Genomic DNA, 19,653 nt, shown 5'->3' with positions numbered 1-19,653 from the left:
TCACGTTTCACAATGGAGCTTTCCGTTCCAGATTCATCGGCTTCTGATATATGATCCCCACAGAGATATCATCATGTTCACTGGGCTCTGGCTGTGGGGCCACTGGTGCCTTCTCAGGCACCATTTCCTTAGATTGAAATTGTTTATCTTGAACCGAGATCCATTCCTCCAGCATCCACTCCATACACTTCCAGAACAATCACCCTACAGTAAAATTCTGAACCATAATGGCTCAGCATATTAAACGTTAGATACCTCACCCATTTAGGCTCCTGAAATACAAACCTCTGTGCATGTTTGACATTTCCAGCAGTGAAATTTCTGAGCTTGATCCGGTTTGGGGGGGGAGAACACACAAAAGGGTGGGATTTTGGGATCGAAGAAGGCAAAATTAAAATAAAATTACATTAAGAGTATTATGGGGTTTTAAAACATTTGTAAATTAACCAATGGTACTGTTGATAGAATCTTTCAAAAGTAGGGGAAGGCATTATCATTATTCAAAACCCAGGGGAGAAGAATGATATTTACTCATTAAAAAATTATGGGAAAAGGGTGTACACCACCACCCACGTACTGCAAGTTAGAGTATGTTGTGTTTCTCTCTTCCCCCCCCCCCCCCCAAAAAAAAAAAAAACCCTTTGTAATGACTCCCCCATCCTGCCCCAAATTGATGCTGCCTGCTGCGCGCAGTGTGCCTATCCCTCTCCAAATTTAAATACCATCAACAGAGAGTGTAGACTAGAGGGTAATGATATATTCGGAGCCTGAAATCTTAGTTGTGGTCCATTCCAGACCATTCCCTAGCCATTCCAGATCATTTCCTATACTGTTATACATCTAGTGGTTAGAATGGCCAAATCACTATACCACTTGGAAAAATTGCCATGCTCATCCAGAAAAGTCTCTAGATATGTCCATCAAGATATACTTTGGCCAAAAAATAAAAAACTCAAGACACTTTTTCTGCTCATGAAATTGGTTGGGCGATTCATCCACAGCAGAGGTAACCATTTTGTGTGAGCGTTCTTGTGATGTTTAGCAGAGTATAAATTAGGCTAGGCTCCCTCCTGTTGGGTGTATGCTATGTTTGGTTGCTTTCACTCATTATGCGAGAAAGGAAAAGCAAGAAATAAATCAGGGAAAAAAGAACTGTCTGGAAGTGTGGCCTAGGCCTGCACTCCCATGAGTCCATCTCCCTCCTCCGCATTTGAAAAGACACCTCTAGCCCCTTGTTTAATGGGGAGAGAGATAAACACGTGGGAGTACAGGCGTAGGCCACCCTCCCATAACTACTTTTAGGACAGGTTCTCTCTAGTATTGCGTCTCACTATGTGGAAAAAGCACTAAAAATAAAAATGATCATACCTGGCTTCTCTACCCCTCGGAAAGTAGGGACAACGAACAGTCCAACTGTAAGCTAGCGGATGGCATCAATGATGGAATGAATAGTATATTTTATCGGTACAACCAAACAATAGGTGGAGGAAATTTCTACAAATATCCTCCTTATTGAATTTGAATTGATTAACTTCAATAAATAAAATTACAAAATTACCCCTGACCTGATTGGTAATAAAAATTCATACAAACTCAAATACAACAATCCTTATTATCCTATATTTTGCTGAAGACAAAAAGACGCATCTCCAACCCTACACACCCCCCTTTTTTTGCCAGTTCACCTATCAGACTCAAATGGAAACAACTTTTTACGCTAGTAGATCTAGGTTGAAAAAAAAGAGATCTTCTCCTTGGACTGCATCATTGAAGAGTTGGTTGAGCCTGGACACTCTGGGTTTGAAGACACTGAAATTTATTTCAGTCTTGAGTAACACTGCACACACCATGGATTCTTTGGTAAGCACTTGAAGAAATAAACTTGTCTGGAAAAACAAGGGAGAGAGCCACGGAGGAGATTAGTAGATTTCAGAAGTCAGTGAGAACCACCTAGGCAGTGATGTCTTGGTCATGGTGAAAGTCACTGATCATTCATTTTTGTTTGTCACATTTTAGCCAAAAAAATTCACAAAATTAGCCAAAATCTGAGAAAGAGGCTAAAACCTCTAAACAAGAGAAAATACTTCCATGAATCACACTACTTTTTCATTGGGAGGGGGGGTAAGAAAGCACCAGTGAGGGCAGGATTCAACCCCAAGTCCTAGGTCATATGTTTCAAGCACTTGGATCTGTTATTTGTCAGGTTGACCACTGGATAGGTTGGGATCCCTTGATAGACCACCTGCCAATTTTCGTGGTCCTTCTCAATTGTATGGCTATCATGTGTCGAGTTGTAATTCGCCACACTCAAACTTTTCATACTTGTTTAAACCCTTGTAATAACATATGAAGGTATCAAATTGGTACAGATCTTTTACTTGGATAGACGATGATGAGGACAACTGATGCTGTTGCATTAGACTATTTATGCAGACCTAGGCACAAGCTTGGGAGGTCCACAAGGTGTTAGTGACAGTCCAATGTGCTAAAAACAAGCTTTGGATGGTTATGTTATAGGTTGGGCCTTTTATTTTCTTGGGTTTCATTGGAATGGATCTAACTTATAAGCCCATAAAGTGGGGGTGAAGATAGCATGTGAGATCAGCAGCTAGGGTAAGTGCTTGAATTAGATTATGATACTTATTAGCTACACAATTATGTTGTGAGTCTAATGTCTATTAAGTCAAGTCAGTGTGCGAGAGTGATTAGGAGTCCTTTTATGAGAGTTTAAAAAAATTTAAAGGTTTTGTTGTATGTGTATCTCCAATCAATTGGACATGTTTTGAGTAATAAAATTTTGAGAGTAAGTGTTTTGTTGCTGTGCTACAATGCATGCATGACTGGACTGTTCCAGATCTGGCCGACTGCTCTCCTATTTTTCTTCTAGTTTAGTCTTACACCCAGTTGACAAAGCTGCTCATCATATTATTTATATTCTTCTTCTCTTTCTTCCTAAATCTCTTGTTCCCTCTCTCCTCTCTTACTCTGCACATCAGATTCATAATTTTGTTTGTTATTGCTTCTAATCTTTAATTTGAAATTCCTTAATCTGTTTGAATCAACCTGCTGAAGAATTCTGATTGATATCTTTGTTCTAGTTCTGCTATTAGTTTTCCTATAACTCTTTGATCTGTTATCAAAATCCCACCCAGTTTTGCAGGTCTATTCTGAACTAGAATAAACCACTCAACTAGGTCTCTAGCTTGTTCTGATATCTCAGTCCAGTGTTACAATTTTTCTCCTATTTCTGGTCTATATTATTCCTTATTTCTGTGATCCTGTCTGTACTAGTCTCTCAATGGGTGTGATGTTTGGAATTAGTCAATATTATTAAGTCAACCAAATTTGAAACACAAACAACCTATAACGTGACAGTAATTCAAAGCCTGATGGGAGAATTCTAGATCTGGGTGAGAGACTCGACAAACTTTACTAGCCAAAACCTAATTCGGAAATTTCAGCCAAAAAAGAATGAATGATATGCTCAAGATTCCAACTATTGTATAAATAGATAAGAGACCATTTGCATCAACCACAGATAAAATTCCATAGCAGGCTCATGGACTGAAACTCACCATTTAAGAGTTCATCCAATATGATGATTTTCTTGATCCCACCTAATCTCCCACATGGCAGGTGGCCAATCCAACCAAGAAATGTTGGATGGCCTATCGACTATTCCACTAGCCATCTTGTATTAGCATTTCAGGTTCACCACAAGTTATATCATATTTTAAACTTGCATTATTATCAGGCATCAAAACATTTCCAAGGATATCTAGCATGACTACCAATAGAATGGGGAACTTATAAATACTGACAAAACGAGGGAAAAACAGAACATAATATTGTCAATAGGGAACTGAAGAGGAAACAAATTCAGGTAATAGCATCTTTATCAAGTAGTTGATATATTGCAGGTTGGCTATTTAGATGGTCTAGAACAATGTCCTGATGACATTGCGTTCTTGTGGTGGACATCAATGAATGCATTGATATGAACATGAGATTTTAGTACTACAGGTAGAAAGGAATTACAACACAATTAGTAAAGGAGCTATAATTATTGAACGTGTGTGATGCAGATCCAAGGGCCAACATCTGCAAGAACAAGAAGAAGAAGAAGCCCTAGGAGTAGGGCCAAGTGTTTGGAGCCTTAGTTTATAGTTTTCATACTTAGTTTATTTTTCTTTACTGTCTATTTTGGAAACTTAAATTGAACCGGTTCAAACCATGGTCCAATTTAAGTGATTTTATACTTTAATAGCTTTTAAGGAATATTCTCTTATTTTAAGTTGTTTTTTTTAGTCCCCACATCCCTCCACGATTTCTAAAGAGGGAGTGACTTGTGTATTAGGAATCAGCCTAGTGATCAAACTCCTAGGCTGAATAGGAATTAGGCCATCGGCCATGTTATAAATAAAACAAATTGTGGGAGGCTCCCCCATAATTCAGAATTCAAAAATCAATCTCTTGCTTGTTGCCTTGCTCTATTGAGTGTTGCCTTATGAGTCATATCAAGGTGAAGGGACTGGTCGATCTCCAATTGACTCCTTACATTTTGTAGATCGGGAGGACCTGATACTTGTCTTCAAGCTGCTGCCATTGAAGACCTACAACTCCAAGTAAGTGGTTAATATTATTAGCCATTCCCCTTCTTCTCCTAATCCTCTAAACCCAGCCCCTTATTAGCCATTCCCCTTCTCCTAATCCTCTAAACCCAGCCCCATAGATCCCCATTATCATCTACCATTAAAACCTATCGATCCATTAAACCCTGAGCCTTCTATATTCTGTCCAGCACAATTTCATCCAAATTTTAACTACAGTACCCTCACATCATCCCCTCCACTCGATCCTAACCTCAGGCCCATCCCATCATTTAAACCCTAATTCCCCTCAACTCCCATTAAAACCCAAAACCCTAAATTACAGCCCAGCCACATCCAGCCATCATCAGACCTCCATACCTTGGCCGAGTGACCCTCTCTACCCCTAGAGAACTCGACCTGAAGCCCTTGCCATAATTCCACCTCTAAACCCTAGATTCCTTCACTTCCCCCTTTTCAAAAACCCAAAAACCTAACCCTAGTTGCTGCCCTAATCCATCTAACCTACTTCTTCCCATTCAAAACCTATAAAACCTAGTTCATTAGACTCCACTACACCTGCCTAGCTTTACCATATAAGATACATCCCCATTACCCTAACCCTATCCCTAAAATTGACCTAAAACTTCAATTCTACCCCCATCGAACCAGCAGCTTAACAGGTCCTGGTTGTCTGGCTCCTAGTAGGTCTCCTACCTATCTAGGACTACATTAAGTGGTATCAGAGCAATGGATGAACATGGCAATCCAGTACTACCACCCCCACCCGACCCTATGGCTGCCATAATGGAGATGCTTCTAAAGCTATCTGCTAATCAGAAAGCTATACAGGCTGAGCAGAAGGTTTGTAATGACAAAGTGTTACGATTGGAAGGAAAGAGGAATACCCCTCTTAGGCACAGCAACAATCCCCTAGAAGCAGAGATGATGCTCCCCCTCCGGCTCCGGCCAAACCTACTGCCTTGATCCCCTAACCTCACCCTCTCATGCCGTCTACTTCCTCCATGTCTTCTCCCCCTCCTCCTGCTCTTCCCGCAACCCCCCAGCCTGCTTCTTGGAGCTCTCTGCTTGCTCCGAGGTCTGGTTCTCTGCCTGAGGGCCTTCCTTTGCATTTTGTTGCACCTGCCTCTGTTGGCTCCTCCAAAGTTGCTCTCTGCTCACCTGACCTTCTTGCCTCGGAAGCAAAGCTTTGGGAGAACTATCTTGGGGCACTTCCTTGGTTCCAGACCACTATTCCACACTATGAAGCTGTCCCTCTCTAAACAATGGAGGACACAGGGCTCCATGGACTCCTTTCTTCTGGTCAACGGCTTCTTTATCTTCAAATTCTCTGCTGAATCTGACAAGACCCGTGCTCTTGAGGGTGGACCCTGGCTTGTTGGTAAAAAACCTATTTTCCTGCGTCAATGGCACCGTCATCTCCATCTCCGACGAGTTGACCCTACCTCCATCCCCCTCTGGGATACTCTGTCGGGGCTCCCCCTGCACTACTGGTGCACTGATGGACTCAGTTTGGTTGGCTCAGTCCTAGGCACCCCTCTCTTCTCAGACGTGAGAACCAGACGAAAAGACAAATTAGCCTACGCTCAAATTTGCATTGAAGTCTCCGCTGCTGAACCACTTCCTTTACCACGGTTAAGGAGGGAGAAGAGTTCTCTTTTGAACAGGAGCTCCATTATGAATGGAAGCCTCCCCATTGTGAGGTCTGCAAGACTTTTGGCTACGGCTCTCAACTCTGCAAACTAGCTCCTGCTGCTGGCGATGGCGAGAAGAATGCCCCTGCTTCTGTCGTAGGTGCGCCGAACGACCCTACTTTTTCGGTCGAAGGAGGCTTTGATGGAGTGTCGAATGCCCCTGCTTCTGTCCTAGGTGTGTTGCCTGAACCCCTTTCCTCTGCCATTGCTGGAGGGCCTCTGAACCAGCCCCCCTGGCTCCATCAGAGCGGAGCAAAGATCCCAACCGACTGCTAGCAGTTTCTGATCGCCTTCCCGGGGAAGAACCAGGAACAAAATGCGACACCGGAAGCCTCGCCGGAATGTGAACGGCCAGCTGCATCTACAGAGCCAACAGGCTTTCGCCTCTGACCTGAACAGGTTTAATGTCCTTGCCGCTGACGACGATGAGGCAATTGACCCTGGCCCTATCTCGTGCCCCGAAATTCTCCATTTTGATGTTCTCCCCAGAAGCAGATCGAGGATATTGCTGGATTCCCCCTCTGATCCTTCCTTTCCTGGCTCTTCTGGCCCTCCAGGCCCTGCTGCAGGTCCGTTGTCATCAGCCTTGGAAAATCGCACTGCTCCTGTGACTGGCCCTTTGCCTGCGCCTTCGTCTCTTGGCACTGATGAAACTCCTTTGCCTCTGTCAATGATGTCTCCTTTATGCCCCCCCTTCTGTGGGCCCCTCAACTTCTGGCTCCTTTGAACCCCTGGTGGTCCCCCCTGGTCCTTTCCCCTCTATGGGCTCAAACCTCTCTGACCCTGGGCTTCACCCCGCCAACTTAAGTGATCCTTACCCCTCCATGGCTATTCTCTCGGGTTCGCGGGTCACTTTACGACCCGCAAATCCCAACCCGTCTGGAACTCCATCTCCTTCACCCGACATTTCAAACCTTTCTCCTTACCCTGCAAGGCCGTTAATCACTCCTGTTTCTCCCCTCCACTGCTCCTATCGGCGTCGCCACAGAAGTGAAACTCACTCGAGATCTGTCCTATCCAGGCTCTGTGAGCCATTGTTGCCTCTTCCTCCCCTTTCCAAATGATCCAAGGCTTCATCTAGAACACTAGGGGCTTGAACTCCCCTGCTAAGCAAGCCTTTGTTCGTTCTAAGTTGCGTCAGTCTCGAGCAAACTTCTGCTGCCTCCTTGAAACCCATATCAAAGAACCCAACCATGCCAAAATTCTGCAATCTCTTGCTCCTGGCTGGTCTTTCCTCTCTAATTACACCCATCACCCACATGGTAGAATCTGGATTCTTTGGAACCCTTCAAAAATCTCTATGTCTTTCCTGTCTTCTTCCTCTCAATTTGTCCATCTTTCTTTCTCTGACTGCCTGGGTCATTTCTCCTTCTTCACTGTGGTTTATGCCCACAACAGTCATGCTTTGAGAACTCCCCTGTGGTCAGACCTCCTTAGCATTGCTAGCCAGCTTGGTCATCACCCATGGGGCTTGGGAGGTGATTTTAATGTGATCAGATTCAGTCATGAAAAGAAGGAAGGTGATCACTTGGATTTAGAAGCAATCAACTGTTTCAATGACTGTATTGAGGACATGGGTGTAAATGATCTAAGCTGGTCATAATAGGATCTCTTGTAAACTTGACAGAGTTTTGGTTAATGAGGAATGGCTTTCAGCCTTTCCTCCTTCTCATGCCAACTTTGACAGTCCGGACATTTCAGACCACTCCCCCATTTCCCTTGCCATTCAGCCCTTCCCTTCATTTGGCCCAAAACCATTTAAATACTTTGACATGTGGGCTTCTCACCCCTCCTTTTTACCCACAGTTCTTCAAGCTTGGGAAAAACCAGTCAATACTTTCTCTTCCCCTCTCATTGCTTTTTCCAAAAAACTCAAAAATGTCAAGATAGCTCTCAAGGACTGGAATGCCTCCACTTTTGGCAACATATCTCAACAGATTTTGGATTGCAAGGACAGACTTGGCTCTATTCAGATTCGGCTGCAATCGGATCATTGCAATGGTGTCCTAGCTGAAGAAGAAAAAGCTACTCCTCTTGAGCTCTCTTCCTTGCTAGCTCGTGAAGAGAGCTTTTTGAAGCAGAAATCTAGAATCAAGTGGCTTGATCTGGGGGACTCTAATACTGCTTATTTTCACAGATCTCTAAAGGCTAAAGTTAATGCAAACTCCATTGTTCAGCTTACAGCCCATGATAGTTCTATTGTCTCCACTGTCAAAGGTATCAAAGATCTAGCTGTTCAGCACTTCAAGGGTCTCTTCACCACCTCTCAACTGGCCTCTCCCCCCTTCCTGAATGGCCTTCTTAACAAATTTATCCCCCCGGCCATCCATGACTCTTTGGGCTCCATTCCTAATGAAGATGAGATTGTGGCTGCCATCCACTCTCTCAAGGTGTCGGGTGCCCCTAGCCCGGATGGTTTCAGCATGGGGTTCTTGTTAGCTGCCTGGGACATCATCAAGCCAGATCTTATTGCTGCTATAGTCAGTTTCTTCTACAACCCTTATCAAGTCAAAGGCATCAATCACACATTTCTCTATCTCATCCCTAAAGAGGATGGTGCATCTGCAATGAATAATTTCAGGCCCATTGCTCTCTGCAACCTTCTGTACAAATTTATTGCTAAGATCCTTGCAAGGCGGCTCAAAAGTGTGGTGGATATCCTTGTCAGTGACAACCAATCAGCCTTCATTCCTAGAAGACACATCTCTGACAACATCCTCATTTGTCATGACATTGTCAAAGGCTTTGAGAGGAAAAGTCACTCCCCTGCTATTCTCTTAAAGACAGACATTCACAAAGCCTTTGATTCTTTAAGATGGGACTTCATCAGTCAGGTGATGTCCAAGATGGGGTTTCCTTGTATCTTTGTCAACTGGATTCAGGCTTGCATCTCTTCCCCAAAGTTTTCAGTGCTTGTTAATGGCAGCCCGGCAGGTTTCTTCGATGCCTCTGTGGGAATTAGACAAGGTTGTCCTCTGTCTCCCTATCTGTTCACTTTGGCTCTGGAAGCTCTCTCCAGGAATATCCAAATCTGCACTGACCAACAGCTGATTGCGCCTATGCCTAAGTGTAAAGCTCTCAATCTCTCACTTGGCCTTTGCGGATGACCTAATGATCTTCTCAAAGGCTTCCATCGCCTCTCTAGAGACTATTATGCTTTGCCTACAGCGCTTCCAAGAGATATCGGGCCTTCGCATCAACCCTTCAAAGCCTCTCATATTTTTTGCAGGGGTTTCTGAGATGGACAAAATTCCTTTACTTGCCAGATCTGGATTTCAAGAAGGTCACTTGCCTGTTAAGTATTTGGGACTTCCTTTGATTCCTGCCAGGCTTTCAGCTCATCACTGCACCCCAATGCTTGATCTCATTCGCAAAAGGCTTCAGTTATGGAAAGGCAAGCTTCTCTCTTTGCAGGGAGGTTGGTTCTTATCAGATCAGTCCTGGAATCTTCTTATATCTACTGGTCTGGAATCTATGGGTTGCCTCAAGCTACTATAAAGTCCTTGGAATCTTTGCTAGCTTCTTTCCTTTGGAAGGGTAATGATACTTCCAGATTTCTCCACCCTCTTCCTTGGGCTGCGGTGTGTCTGCCAAAGATTGAAGGCTTAGGCATCAGAAGAATCAAAGAAGTCAACTTAGCAGGTATTTGCAAGTTAATCTGGAAGATTGCTTCTAAGCAAAAGAGCATCTAGGTGGACTGGATATACTCGGGGTACCTCCGGCATGATTCCATTTGGACAGCCTCCCTCTCGGCTAATTCTTCTTGGATTTGGCGCAAAATTTTAGGTTCCCGTCACCTGGTCAAACATGTCATCAAATCTCAGATTGGGGATGGTCTCTCTTCCTATCTTTGGATGGATCATTGGCACCCGAAGGGGGTCCTCCTCCCTCTGGTTACTCCTCGGACCATTTATGCATCTGGCCTCCACAGGCTCTCCGTGGTGGCTGACATCCTTCATCAGTCCAGCTGCCCCCCCCCTCCTACTTCCTCTCAGGACCTTGCCACCATCTGGAATGACCACTCCTCCATCACCAGGAGATCTTTTGACAACCAAGATTGTGTTAACTGGCTGGCAAACAATCCTCCGATCTCCTCCAAATCTGCCTGGGACATCATTCGGCACAAGGGTCCTATAGCCACTTGGAGAAAGTTGCTTTGGTTCAAGCACCACATCCCTAGGCACTGCTTTACTGTTTGGAGGATCTTCAACAATTGTCTCCCAACTCAAGCTTTTCTCCGGCATCGCCACATCCCGGTCTCCCCCTCTTGTTGCCTCTGCTGGAACAATATGGAGGACACGGATCACCTCTTCTTTGAGTGCCCCACTGCAGCAGCAATCTGGAAAGGCATCTTGCTTAAATGTTTGCCAACCCCTAGAAGAATTCTTCCTTTCTCCAGGGAAAGGATTTGGATGGACATGACCTTTGCAGGGTACTCTTTATGTGATACTGTTGGGAAACTTGCTTTTTGTGCTACCTTGAATCACATTTGGATGGAGCGTAATATTCAGAAATGGACCTCCAACTCTAGATCTTACCATTAGATTTGGGATTCCATTTCTTTTGATATTTTGGCAAAGTTATCGTCAGCCCCTCCTTCCTTTTGCCCTGACACTCCAAGGAACAGGCTTATTGTTGTCTCCTGGGGCCTCTCTTCTGTCTCCCTTGTTCCCCCCTGCCCGCAAAGCTGAGGCTAGGGGTCTTCCTCATTTTTTGTTTTGTTGCTCCCCTTTGAGGGCACTGTAATTCTTTTTCCTTCTTGGTAATGAATTTCTTATTCACCCAAAAAAAACAATCCCCTAGAAGAGGACAGGTATCAAGTCAATTCGAAGGTGCAAAGAACCCTGGGCAGAGCTGGAAATCACTGAGACAGATCTAGGGATTACAGAGATTGATCCAGAGATCACAGAGACAGGCGCAGGTATGACAGAGATGGGCACAGGGAAGACAGGGGCCCATGTACAAAAACTCAATAAAACTCAGTTGAGATTTCGAGAATCTTGAGTATCTCGGTCTGACCGAAACGAAACACCACTTCGAAATGAAAAATTAAAATAACTCGACTGAAATTTCGGTCATTTCACTTGCTTTTTTTCATTTTCTTTAACCCATTTCTTCCTCCTTCACTTCTCTTTGGTGATTTTTAAACCGGCTTTCGAATCTTCGCCACATCTACGCCGGAAGCACTTGGAGAACACAGGATTGAACCTTCTTAGCACATCTGTGAAGCCCTAATTCAGGTAAAACCATTTTCTCTAAAAAAAAAAAAAGCATGATCAATACATGTTTGTTTGTGATGAAATTAATATATATATATATATATATATATATATATGACACCGGAGGCCGATCTATATGTCAGTCGGAGAACAATGCACGTTGGCTCCATCGAATTATGAGTGGGGTCAATCCTGGACAACGGAGTAATTATTATTAATAGACATTTGAGCACTTGCTGATTACTTAACTTGTATTGGGAATTTGGGATATTGATGTTATTGATTTATTGTACTTAATATTATGCCTTATGAGTCACTGAATTTATGTTTCCAAGTGAATTTACTTGTTTAAATTGCTTATTAGTTATTATGTCCTCTGGTACTTAAAAGTCTTAAACAATGTGTATGTGTAATGAACTAAGTTATACATTAGGATTCGACCATATACTGCAAATCAATGGTGCAAATCCAAAACACCACTTTGGGTGACTATTTTTTAAATTTGAACATTTACATGTGTTTATATAGCCTAAAATAGAGTTTCAATGAAGTTTCAGGACTTAACTTAGCCTCAAACCCACTGAAATGACCTACCAAAACCTTGCAGAATAAATACTATATTTTAACCGGTCAGACCGAAACGAAACGAGATTTTAAACCTTGACAGGGACAGAAACAAAGAAGACCCTCGTAGGTCTAGTTTTGAAGAATACTTGAGATCTTACTTCACTACAGATGAAGTTCCTAATCAATGCTATGAGACACAGAAGGTAAAGCTCGAGTTAAAGGAATTCGATGGGAACCATGACCCTCAGGTATTTTACGACTAGTTTGCTGCCTTTGATGATTATTGACTAGTATGACTTGCCTGAAGATAGGAAGATGAAATTGGCACATACCACACTGATTGGCCCCGCCTAAGAATAGTGGCGAACTACAGAAAGAAGCATGGAACTTGAAGATCGTGCACCTACTACGTGAATTTTTATCACCTGCGGTTCCCCTGCCTCGGTACGGTTCCCTAGTGCCTCTAATAAAAGGGGGCGGACCCCACCCGGGCAGTGTGTTCGGTCAAGCGGTGGAATGGTCATTTCAACCCCCTATGAGAGGAACCGCACAACCGTACCGGTCAGCAAACCTCAGGGGATAAAGGTCCCTACTACGTGGGCTGATATGCGGTATGATTTGAGGGAGAAGTATTTGCCCAGACATTTCAAAGCTTAATTACAGGATCAATTCAACTCCCTACGTCAAGGGACCATGCTGTATCTAAGTATATGCAGAAATTTGATGCTCTTTCTTCTCGTACTAGCACTAGAGAGAGTAGCATACAGATGTTATCTCGGTTTCGACTGGGATTGAGGACTAATATTACCAGGGCTATCAGAGTAGCTGATGACAGAGATGTCTGGGATTGTTTTGAGAAGGCACTGAAAGCAGAAGGGTCATTGGCTGCAAGTAGACGGTTTGGCTCCTCCGCTGTTGACACTAAGAAATCTTTTCCAGTATCCAAACCTCCTACTACTGATTATACACGACCTGGAAACTCTACTGCTGGTCCTACACGATCAGGGTTTTCTATTGGTAGTTCTTCTCATCCTACAGCCCCCCCCCCCCACGTGTTGACAATAAGGGTAAAGCTCCCTTGGTTAGTAGTAACGCCCGCAGGTGTTTCCACTGTAATGAAACGGGACACTATGCCAAGGATTGCCCACAAAAGCATAGGCATGTCAATGTGGCTGAAAAAGAAGATGAAACCCCTGTTGATAATGATGAACAAGGTTTATCTGCTTATCCCTCAGATGATTATGATGACGAGACTAGTTACTATGAAGACTTGGGTGATGATTATGAAGATACCTGAGATGTTCATGTTGTTGCTCGAATATTGATGGCTGAAACTAAAGGTGAAGATTGGCGACGTAGTTACATCTTCTATACTCGTATGCGAGCTAGAGAACGCATTGCCCAGGTTATTGTTGATAGTGGCAGATTTGTTAATGTGGTTTCTAAAGGCTTTGTGAAGAAGGCAATTTTGAAGTTTGAAAAGCATCCACTCCCTTACAAAGTCTCTCTGCTGAATGGTAACAAGTTAGAGGTAAATACGACATGCTATGTTCCTTTGCAACTTAATCACTATTCAGAAGAGGTATGGTACAACATCATCCCAATGAAGATGACAAATGTGTTGTTGGGAAGACCCTGGTTATATGATAATGATGTGACCATCCAAGGAAGGAAGAACCAATGTATGTTCCAAAACAAGGGACAGCAGATTATTCTTAACCCTCTTAACCTACTCAGAAATGCACAAACGCCAGACTATGTGTACAAATCAAAAGGGGACAGGTAGTGAGAGTAAGTTACTACCTGCCCCGCAGAAGGAGTTTGAGAAGACCAGCCATGATTCAGGTCTTATTCAAGCAGTTGTGACTCAGGAGGTATCATTGGGATGATGTCAAAGAAAGAATACTAGTAATCAAGTTTCTTTCAATCCCTTTTTTGACAATCTGATCAAAAGGTTCTCTCAATTCCTGGGTGCCGCCCCTCTGCTGCCTAACTACCTCAATGTGCCCTAGTTTATTATAGATTGGAATTAAACTAGGGCTTCCTTGATCGATATACTACTGATTATGAAGTTCATTACTGCCAGACATCAATATTCAAGAGTTTGATGCCTGCAGTTGCTGAATCTGATGTTATTGTTCCTACAAATGAAAGATGGGAAATAAATAGAAAAATGAATGATGAAAGATGAAAGAGAGTAAGAGGAAAGAGGCATAGCCCAGCCCGTCAGGAAAATCTCAGCTAAATGAGGTCTGCGACATGCATGGTTCAAGATTTCGCGAAATATCGCCGATATATCGGGATATTTCAGAAATCTCGACAGTACCGAGACGAAATGGCAAGCGAAATGGAAAAAGTTCATATTTCGATGATATTTCGTGATATTTCGGCGATAATTCGTGATATTTCATGTGAGTCTTGCACTCTTGTGAGTGAACTTGTGACTTTATGTATTGACTATTGAGTAATGAGTATTGACTATTGAATATTGACCTATTGACTATTATGGAGTTTATGAGTTATGACTTATGACTTATAAGTAATTTTTGTTTCATTACTTTGTTTAAATTTCTTATATGTCTTTTAGTACCTAATCAATGTGTATTTAACTATTTATACATCAGGGTCGGCGACCTTATACTATCAATCAAGGGTGCAAACCCAAAACACCACTTTGAGTTCATTTTTTTTTGCAATATGAAGGTTTAAAAGTGTTTATTTAGCTTAATTAAAGGTGTACATGAAGTATTAGGCCTTGATATGGCCAAAAACCCACCGAGATGGAGTGCCAAAATATGACAGAAAAATACCATATTTCAGCGATATTTCGGTAAATTTCGGATATTTTGGCCATCATAGCGAGATTTTAAACTATGGCGACATGGATCTTTGCCCTCCAATAGGCTCTATCCGAGGTCATACTTGGAACAAGCCTTAGCCTATGCATGTCCTTCCTCACCACTTATCCTATGGTAATTTTAGGTATGCCCCTAGCTCTTTTAGCTCCTTCAATCAAAATCATATCACTCCTCCTTATTGGGGCTTCCCTAGGCCTCGGTTGAATATAACCATACCACATTAAACAACTCTCTCGTAGTTTGTAATTGATCGGGGCTACTCCCAAGTCCAATCTAATATGTTCATTTCGTACTTTATCCTTCCTTGTTTTTCCACACATCCATCTTAACATCCTCATCTCTGCTACACAAAGCTTAGCAATACGACACTTCTTAACAGCCCAACATTCTGCCCCATACATCACGATCGGTCGAACAACAGTCCTATAGAACTTTCCTTTAAGCTTTAAAGGAATACATCGGTCACACAACACTCCGGACACACCTCTCCACTTCATCCATCCCACTTTAATTCTTTGTGAAACATCATCCTCTATGTCACCTTCTTTAATTATGACAGACCCCAGATATCTAAAATAGTCACTTTGCGGTATCTCTCTTTCCTTAATTCACATCATAGCAGTATCCATCATAGTGTGACTAAAATTACACGTCATATACTCCATAGTCATTCTACTAATTTTTAGGCCTCTTGTTTCCAAAGTTGATCTTCATAGCTCTAACTTAGCGTTAATTCCTTATTTTGCCTCATACACCAGAACGATATCATCGACGAAGAGCATGTACCACGAGACCTCGTCTTAAATGCTCTTGGTTAGTTCGTCCATGATAAGTGCAAATAAATAAGGGCTTAAGGCGGATCCCTGATGTAACCCAATCATAATTGGGAATTCCTTGCCCTGACCTCCCACAGATCTTACACTAGTCACCACGCTCTCATACATATCTTTAATTACCTGCACATATTTACTCGACACTCCTCTCTTCACCAGAGTATGTTGGATTAAATCTCTAGGGACTAGGTCATAGGCTTTTCCAGGTCAATGAAGACCATATGGAGATCCTTAATGCTATCTCTATACCTTTCCAGGAGCCTCCTCAATAATTAGATAGCTTCTGCTGTAGATCTACCTGGCATGAAGCCAAACTAGTTCACCGAGATATGAGTCTCTCTTCTCAAACGGGCTTCAATAACCTTCTCCCAAAGTTTCATAGTGTGACTCATTAGCTTTATGCTTCTATAGTTATTGCAACTATGGATAACATCTTTATTTTTGTAAATTGGGACTACAAATGGAGTAGAAATCAACTTCTTCATAACAGCATCCCGAACAAAGTGACAATCAACCTCAATATGCTTAGTCCTCCCATGAAACACTGAATTACTTGTAATATAGATATCGGCTTGATTATCACAAAACATCTTCATAGGTTGAGTGATAGGAAATCCCAACTCTTGGATCAATGATTTTGCCCACATCAACTCAGCTGTTGTATGTGTCATTGCCCGATATTCAACTTCAGCACCCGAACGAACAATAGTTTGGTACGATCATGCTGTACCGGATTATGTGCAAGGCTGATTGCAACCTTGTTGTCATAGTAAAACCAAGGTTTAAAGTATCAGTATCAGGTATCGTATCGGTCGGGTGATTGTAAGAGACGTAACGTAACGTAACGTATCGCATCGTATCGTATTGTATCGTATCGTATCGTTTCGGAGATACATATCAAACAATACAGATACGCATAGAAATAATCAAAATACACATGGAAATACACTTTTGGAACAAAAAACAATATAAATAAGCAATATATAACAAGTGTCATGCATAAAACCTAAAATGGTGAATAATGTATAACCAAACAATTGCATTAAATTGAAATTGTTATAAAAGATGAGGTTTCTTACATGTTATCATCATCTATAGCCATGAAAAGTATTAGATGATGCAAAGGATGATGTTGTAGCACTCCTTAATTCGTTTTTTAGTTTAGAAGTGTGAAAAACCAAGATTAAATGCAAGATTTTAGACTCTTGGTTGAGAGTTTTCCTTCATTTTTTCATTAGATTAGGAGTTGTATCGAGTCTGTGAGTGAAAACGGCTTTTTTATGGAATGTATCGATTGTATCGGTAATGTATCGGTATGTATCGAGTCGTATCGGCCGATACGTATCGATACATATCAATACATATTAAACCACCCATAGAACCCCTTACTGGACATATTGATGGTATCGATACGTATCGGTCGTATCGTATCGTATCGGCTCGTATTGGTCGATACAATTCGAGACAGTTCATTTTTTTTAAAAAAAAGAGACGTATCGGCGACCGATACCGATACGTATTGGTCTGTATCATATCGTATCGATCGATACTTTAAACCATGAGTACAACACCATAGGGAGACAGATAGGGACACCAAGGTTTTGTGACAAACCCTTCAGCCAGAGCAACTCACAAATGCCTTGTGCCATAGCACGAAATTCTGTTTTAGCACTAGAACGAGCCACCACATTCTGCTTATTGCTAGCCAAGTGATAAGATTGCCACCTACAAAAGAAAAATACCCAAAAATAGACTTGCGGTCCGGAGAACCAGCCCAATCAGCATCAGTGTATGCCTCTATCCGTAGGTGATCATGAGGAGACAGGAGAATGCCTTTCCGTGGAGCTGAATTTAAGTAGTGAAGGATACGAAAAACAGCCTCCATATGGGAAGAGTAGGAATCATACATGAATTGACTTACAGTACTCACAGCAATAGCAATGTCTAGACGTGTATGTGAGAGTTAAATCAAATTCCCCACTAGCCTTTGGTACCGGCCTTTATCAACAGGTTCACCCTCCGTTTCTTTAAGACGAACATTAGCATCCATAAGAGTATCTGAAGAGTGACATCCTAACAAACCAGTTTTTATTAATAAATTAAGGACATACTTCCTATAGGAGAGAATGATGCCCTTAGAAGATCTAGCAACTTCAACTCCAAGAAAATACCGTAGCTTTCCTAGATCCTAGATCTAAAAAACCTGTCAAAGAGAGGTCTTCAAACGGCTGATCTCATAACCATCATTGCCAATGACCACAATATCATCAACATAAACTATAAGAACAATGATTTTTTTCACCAACCCTCTTTATAAAAAAGTGTGATCAGCATTACTCGGCTTATAATGGCCTTGTGAAACCGGCCAAACCATGCTCAAGGTGACTGCTTCAGCCCATAAAGTACACGCTTTAATCTACACATTCTGCCTTGGTTTTTGTCATAAGAGAACCCTGGTGGAATATCCATATATACCTCCTCATCAAGTTCTCTATTGAGAAAAGCATTCTTCACATCCAACTATTGTAAGTCCCATCCAAGATTGACTGCACAAGATAGCAAAACTCAAACACTATTCAACTTTGCAACAGGGGGCAAAAGTCTCCTGGTAATCAATCCCATATGTCTGAGTAAACCCTTTTGCCATGAGTCGTGCCTTATATCTATCCACAGTGCCATCCACCTTCTATTTCACTACAAACACCCATTTGCATCCAACAGGCCTTTTCCTTGGCGAAAAAACCACAAGCTCTCATGTGTCGTTTTTCTTCAAGGCTTCCATTTCTTCCATCATTGTTGCTTTCCACTTTCCATCTGATAAAGCTTCCTTTCAATTTTGAGAAATACGAACAGAAGAAAGAGAATAAACAAAAGCATGAAAAGATGGAGAAAGTGAATCATAAGAAACAACATGAGATATAGGGTGTCGAGTACAAGCTCTAACACCTTTGCGAACAGCAATAGGTAGGTCAAGAGAAGAAGTATTACCAGGTGGAGAAGTAGGTTCTAGATCCAGGATTGGCAACTGGATGGGTACTTGTGTTGTAGTGGATTGAAGTTGCTTATGTCTGGTTCTGCTCTTTGTATAGACCTTCAAATTAGATTCATCAATCCTCCGCTGAAATTCACCAATGGTTTTCTGGACTGGAGTAATCTGCCCCTGAGCAGAAATTTCAGTGATCTCCCCCTGTATAGGAACATCTCCCCCTGAAGAAGAGGGAGAAACAGGAATAAGAACAAGAGCAGACACATCATGCACATACCAAAGGGGGGGTCTATGGTCAACACATCTTCACTAGAGCTCTCCCCCCTGAAGAGGTGGGGAAGAATAATAGGAGGGACTCTCATGAAAGACAACATCCATACTTACCAGAGTACGTCGGGCAGGAGGATAATAGAACTTGTACCCCTTTTGGGTTGCAGAGTAACCTAAGAAAATACAGCGGAGACCACGGGGCTCAAGTTTGCCAGGGGATAGTATCCCTAGCATAACAACCACAGCCAAACACTTGAGGAGAAACAATAAAGAGAGACGAGCCATGTAACAGCTCAACTGGGGACTTGGAGCCAAGAACCCGAGTAAGCAGCCTATTAACTAAATAGGCTGAGGACAGCATCCCCCCAATAAAAGGATGGAACATTTCGAGCAAACATAAGTGCTCTAGCCACCTCCAAGAGATGGCGGTTTTTCCTCTCAGCCACACCATTTTGGGCTGGAGTATCAACACAGCTGGTCTGATGTAAAATCCCATGTGCAGAGGTATTTTTGGAACTGACCTTCCATATACTCTGTCCCATTGTCACTTCTCAAGATTTTGAGAGGCATTAAATTGGGTCTGAACCATCTTATGAAAATGCTGAAAGCAGGAAAA

At 42.4% G+C, this 19,653-nt stretch overlaps 1 protein-coding gene across 2 annotated transcripts in view; it reads right to left on the bottom strand.

Moving 5' to 3' along the window:
* Nucleotides 1-1,803: 1,803 nt before the first annotated feature.
* The window catches only part of LOC122653931 (WASH complex subunit 3-like), a 32,999-nt gene continuing 15,149 nt past the window's right edge, over nt 1,804-19,653 (bottom strand). Inside the window, exon 4 of one of the 2 annotated variants that reach the window (XM_043847895.1) lies at nt 1,804-1,837. In XM_043847895.1, coding sequence (XP_043703830.1) covers nt 1,822-1,837 — 16 coding nt within the window. In that variant the 3' untranslated portion in view covers nt 1,804-1,821. Of the gene's footprint in view, nt 2,009-19,653 lie in introns of both variants that reach the window. The other variant, XM_043847896.1, reaches the window with a different exon arrangement.

Source organism: Telopea speciosissima, chromosome 3, assembly GCF_018873765.1.
Source record: "Telopea speciosissima isolate NSW1024214 ecotype Mountain lineage chromosome 3, Tspe_v1, whole genome shotgun sequence".
Taxonomy (NCBI): Eukaryota; Viridiplantae; Streptophyta; class Magnoliopsida; order Proteales; family Proteaceae; genus Telopea; species Telopea speciosissima.
This window is presented reverse-complemented; position numbering and strand designations above follow the sequence as displayed.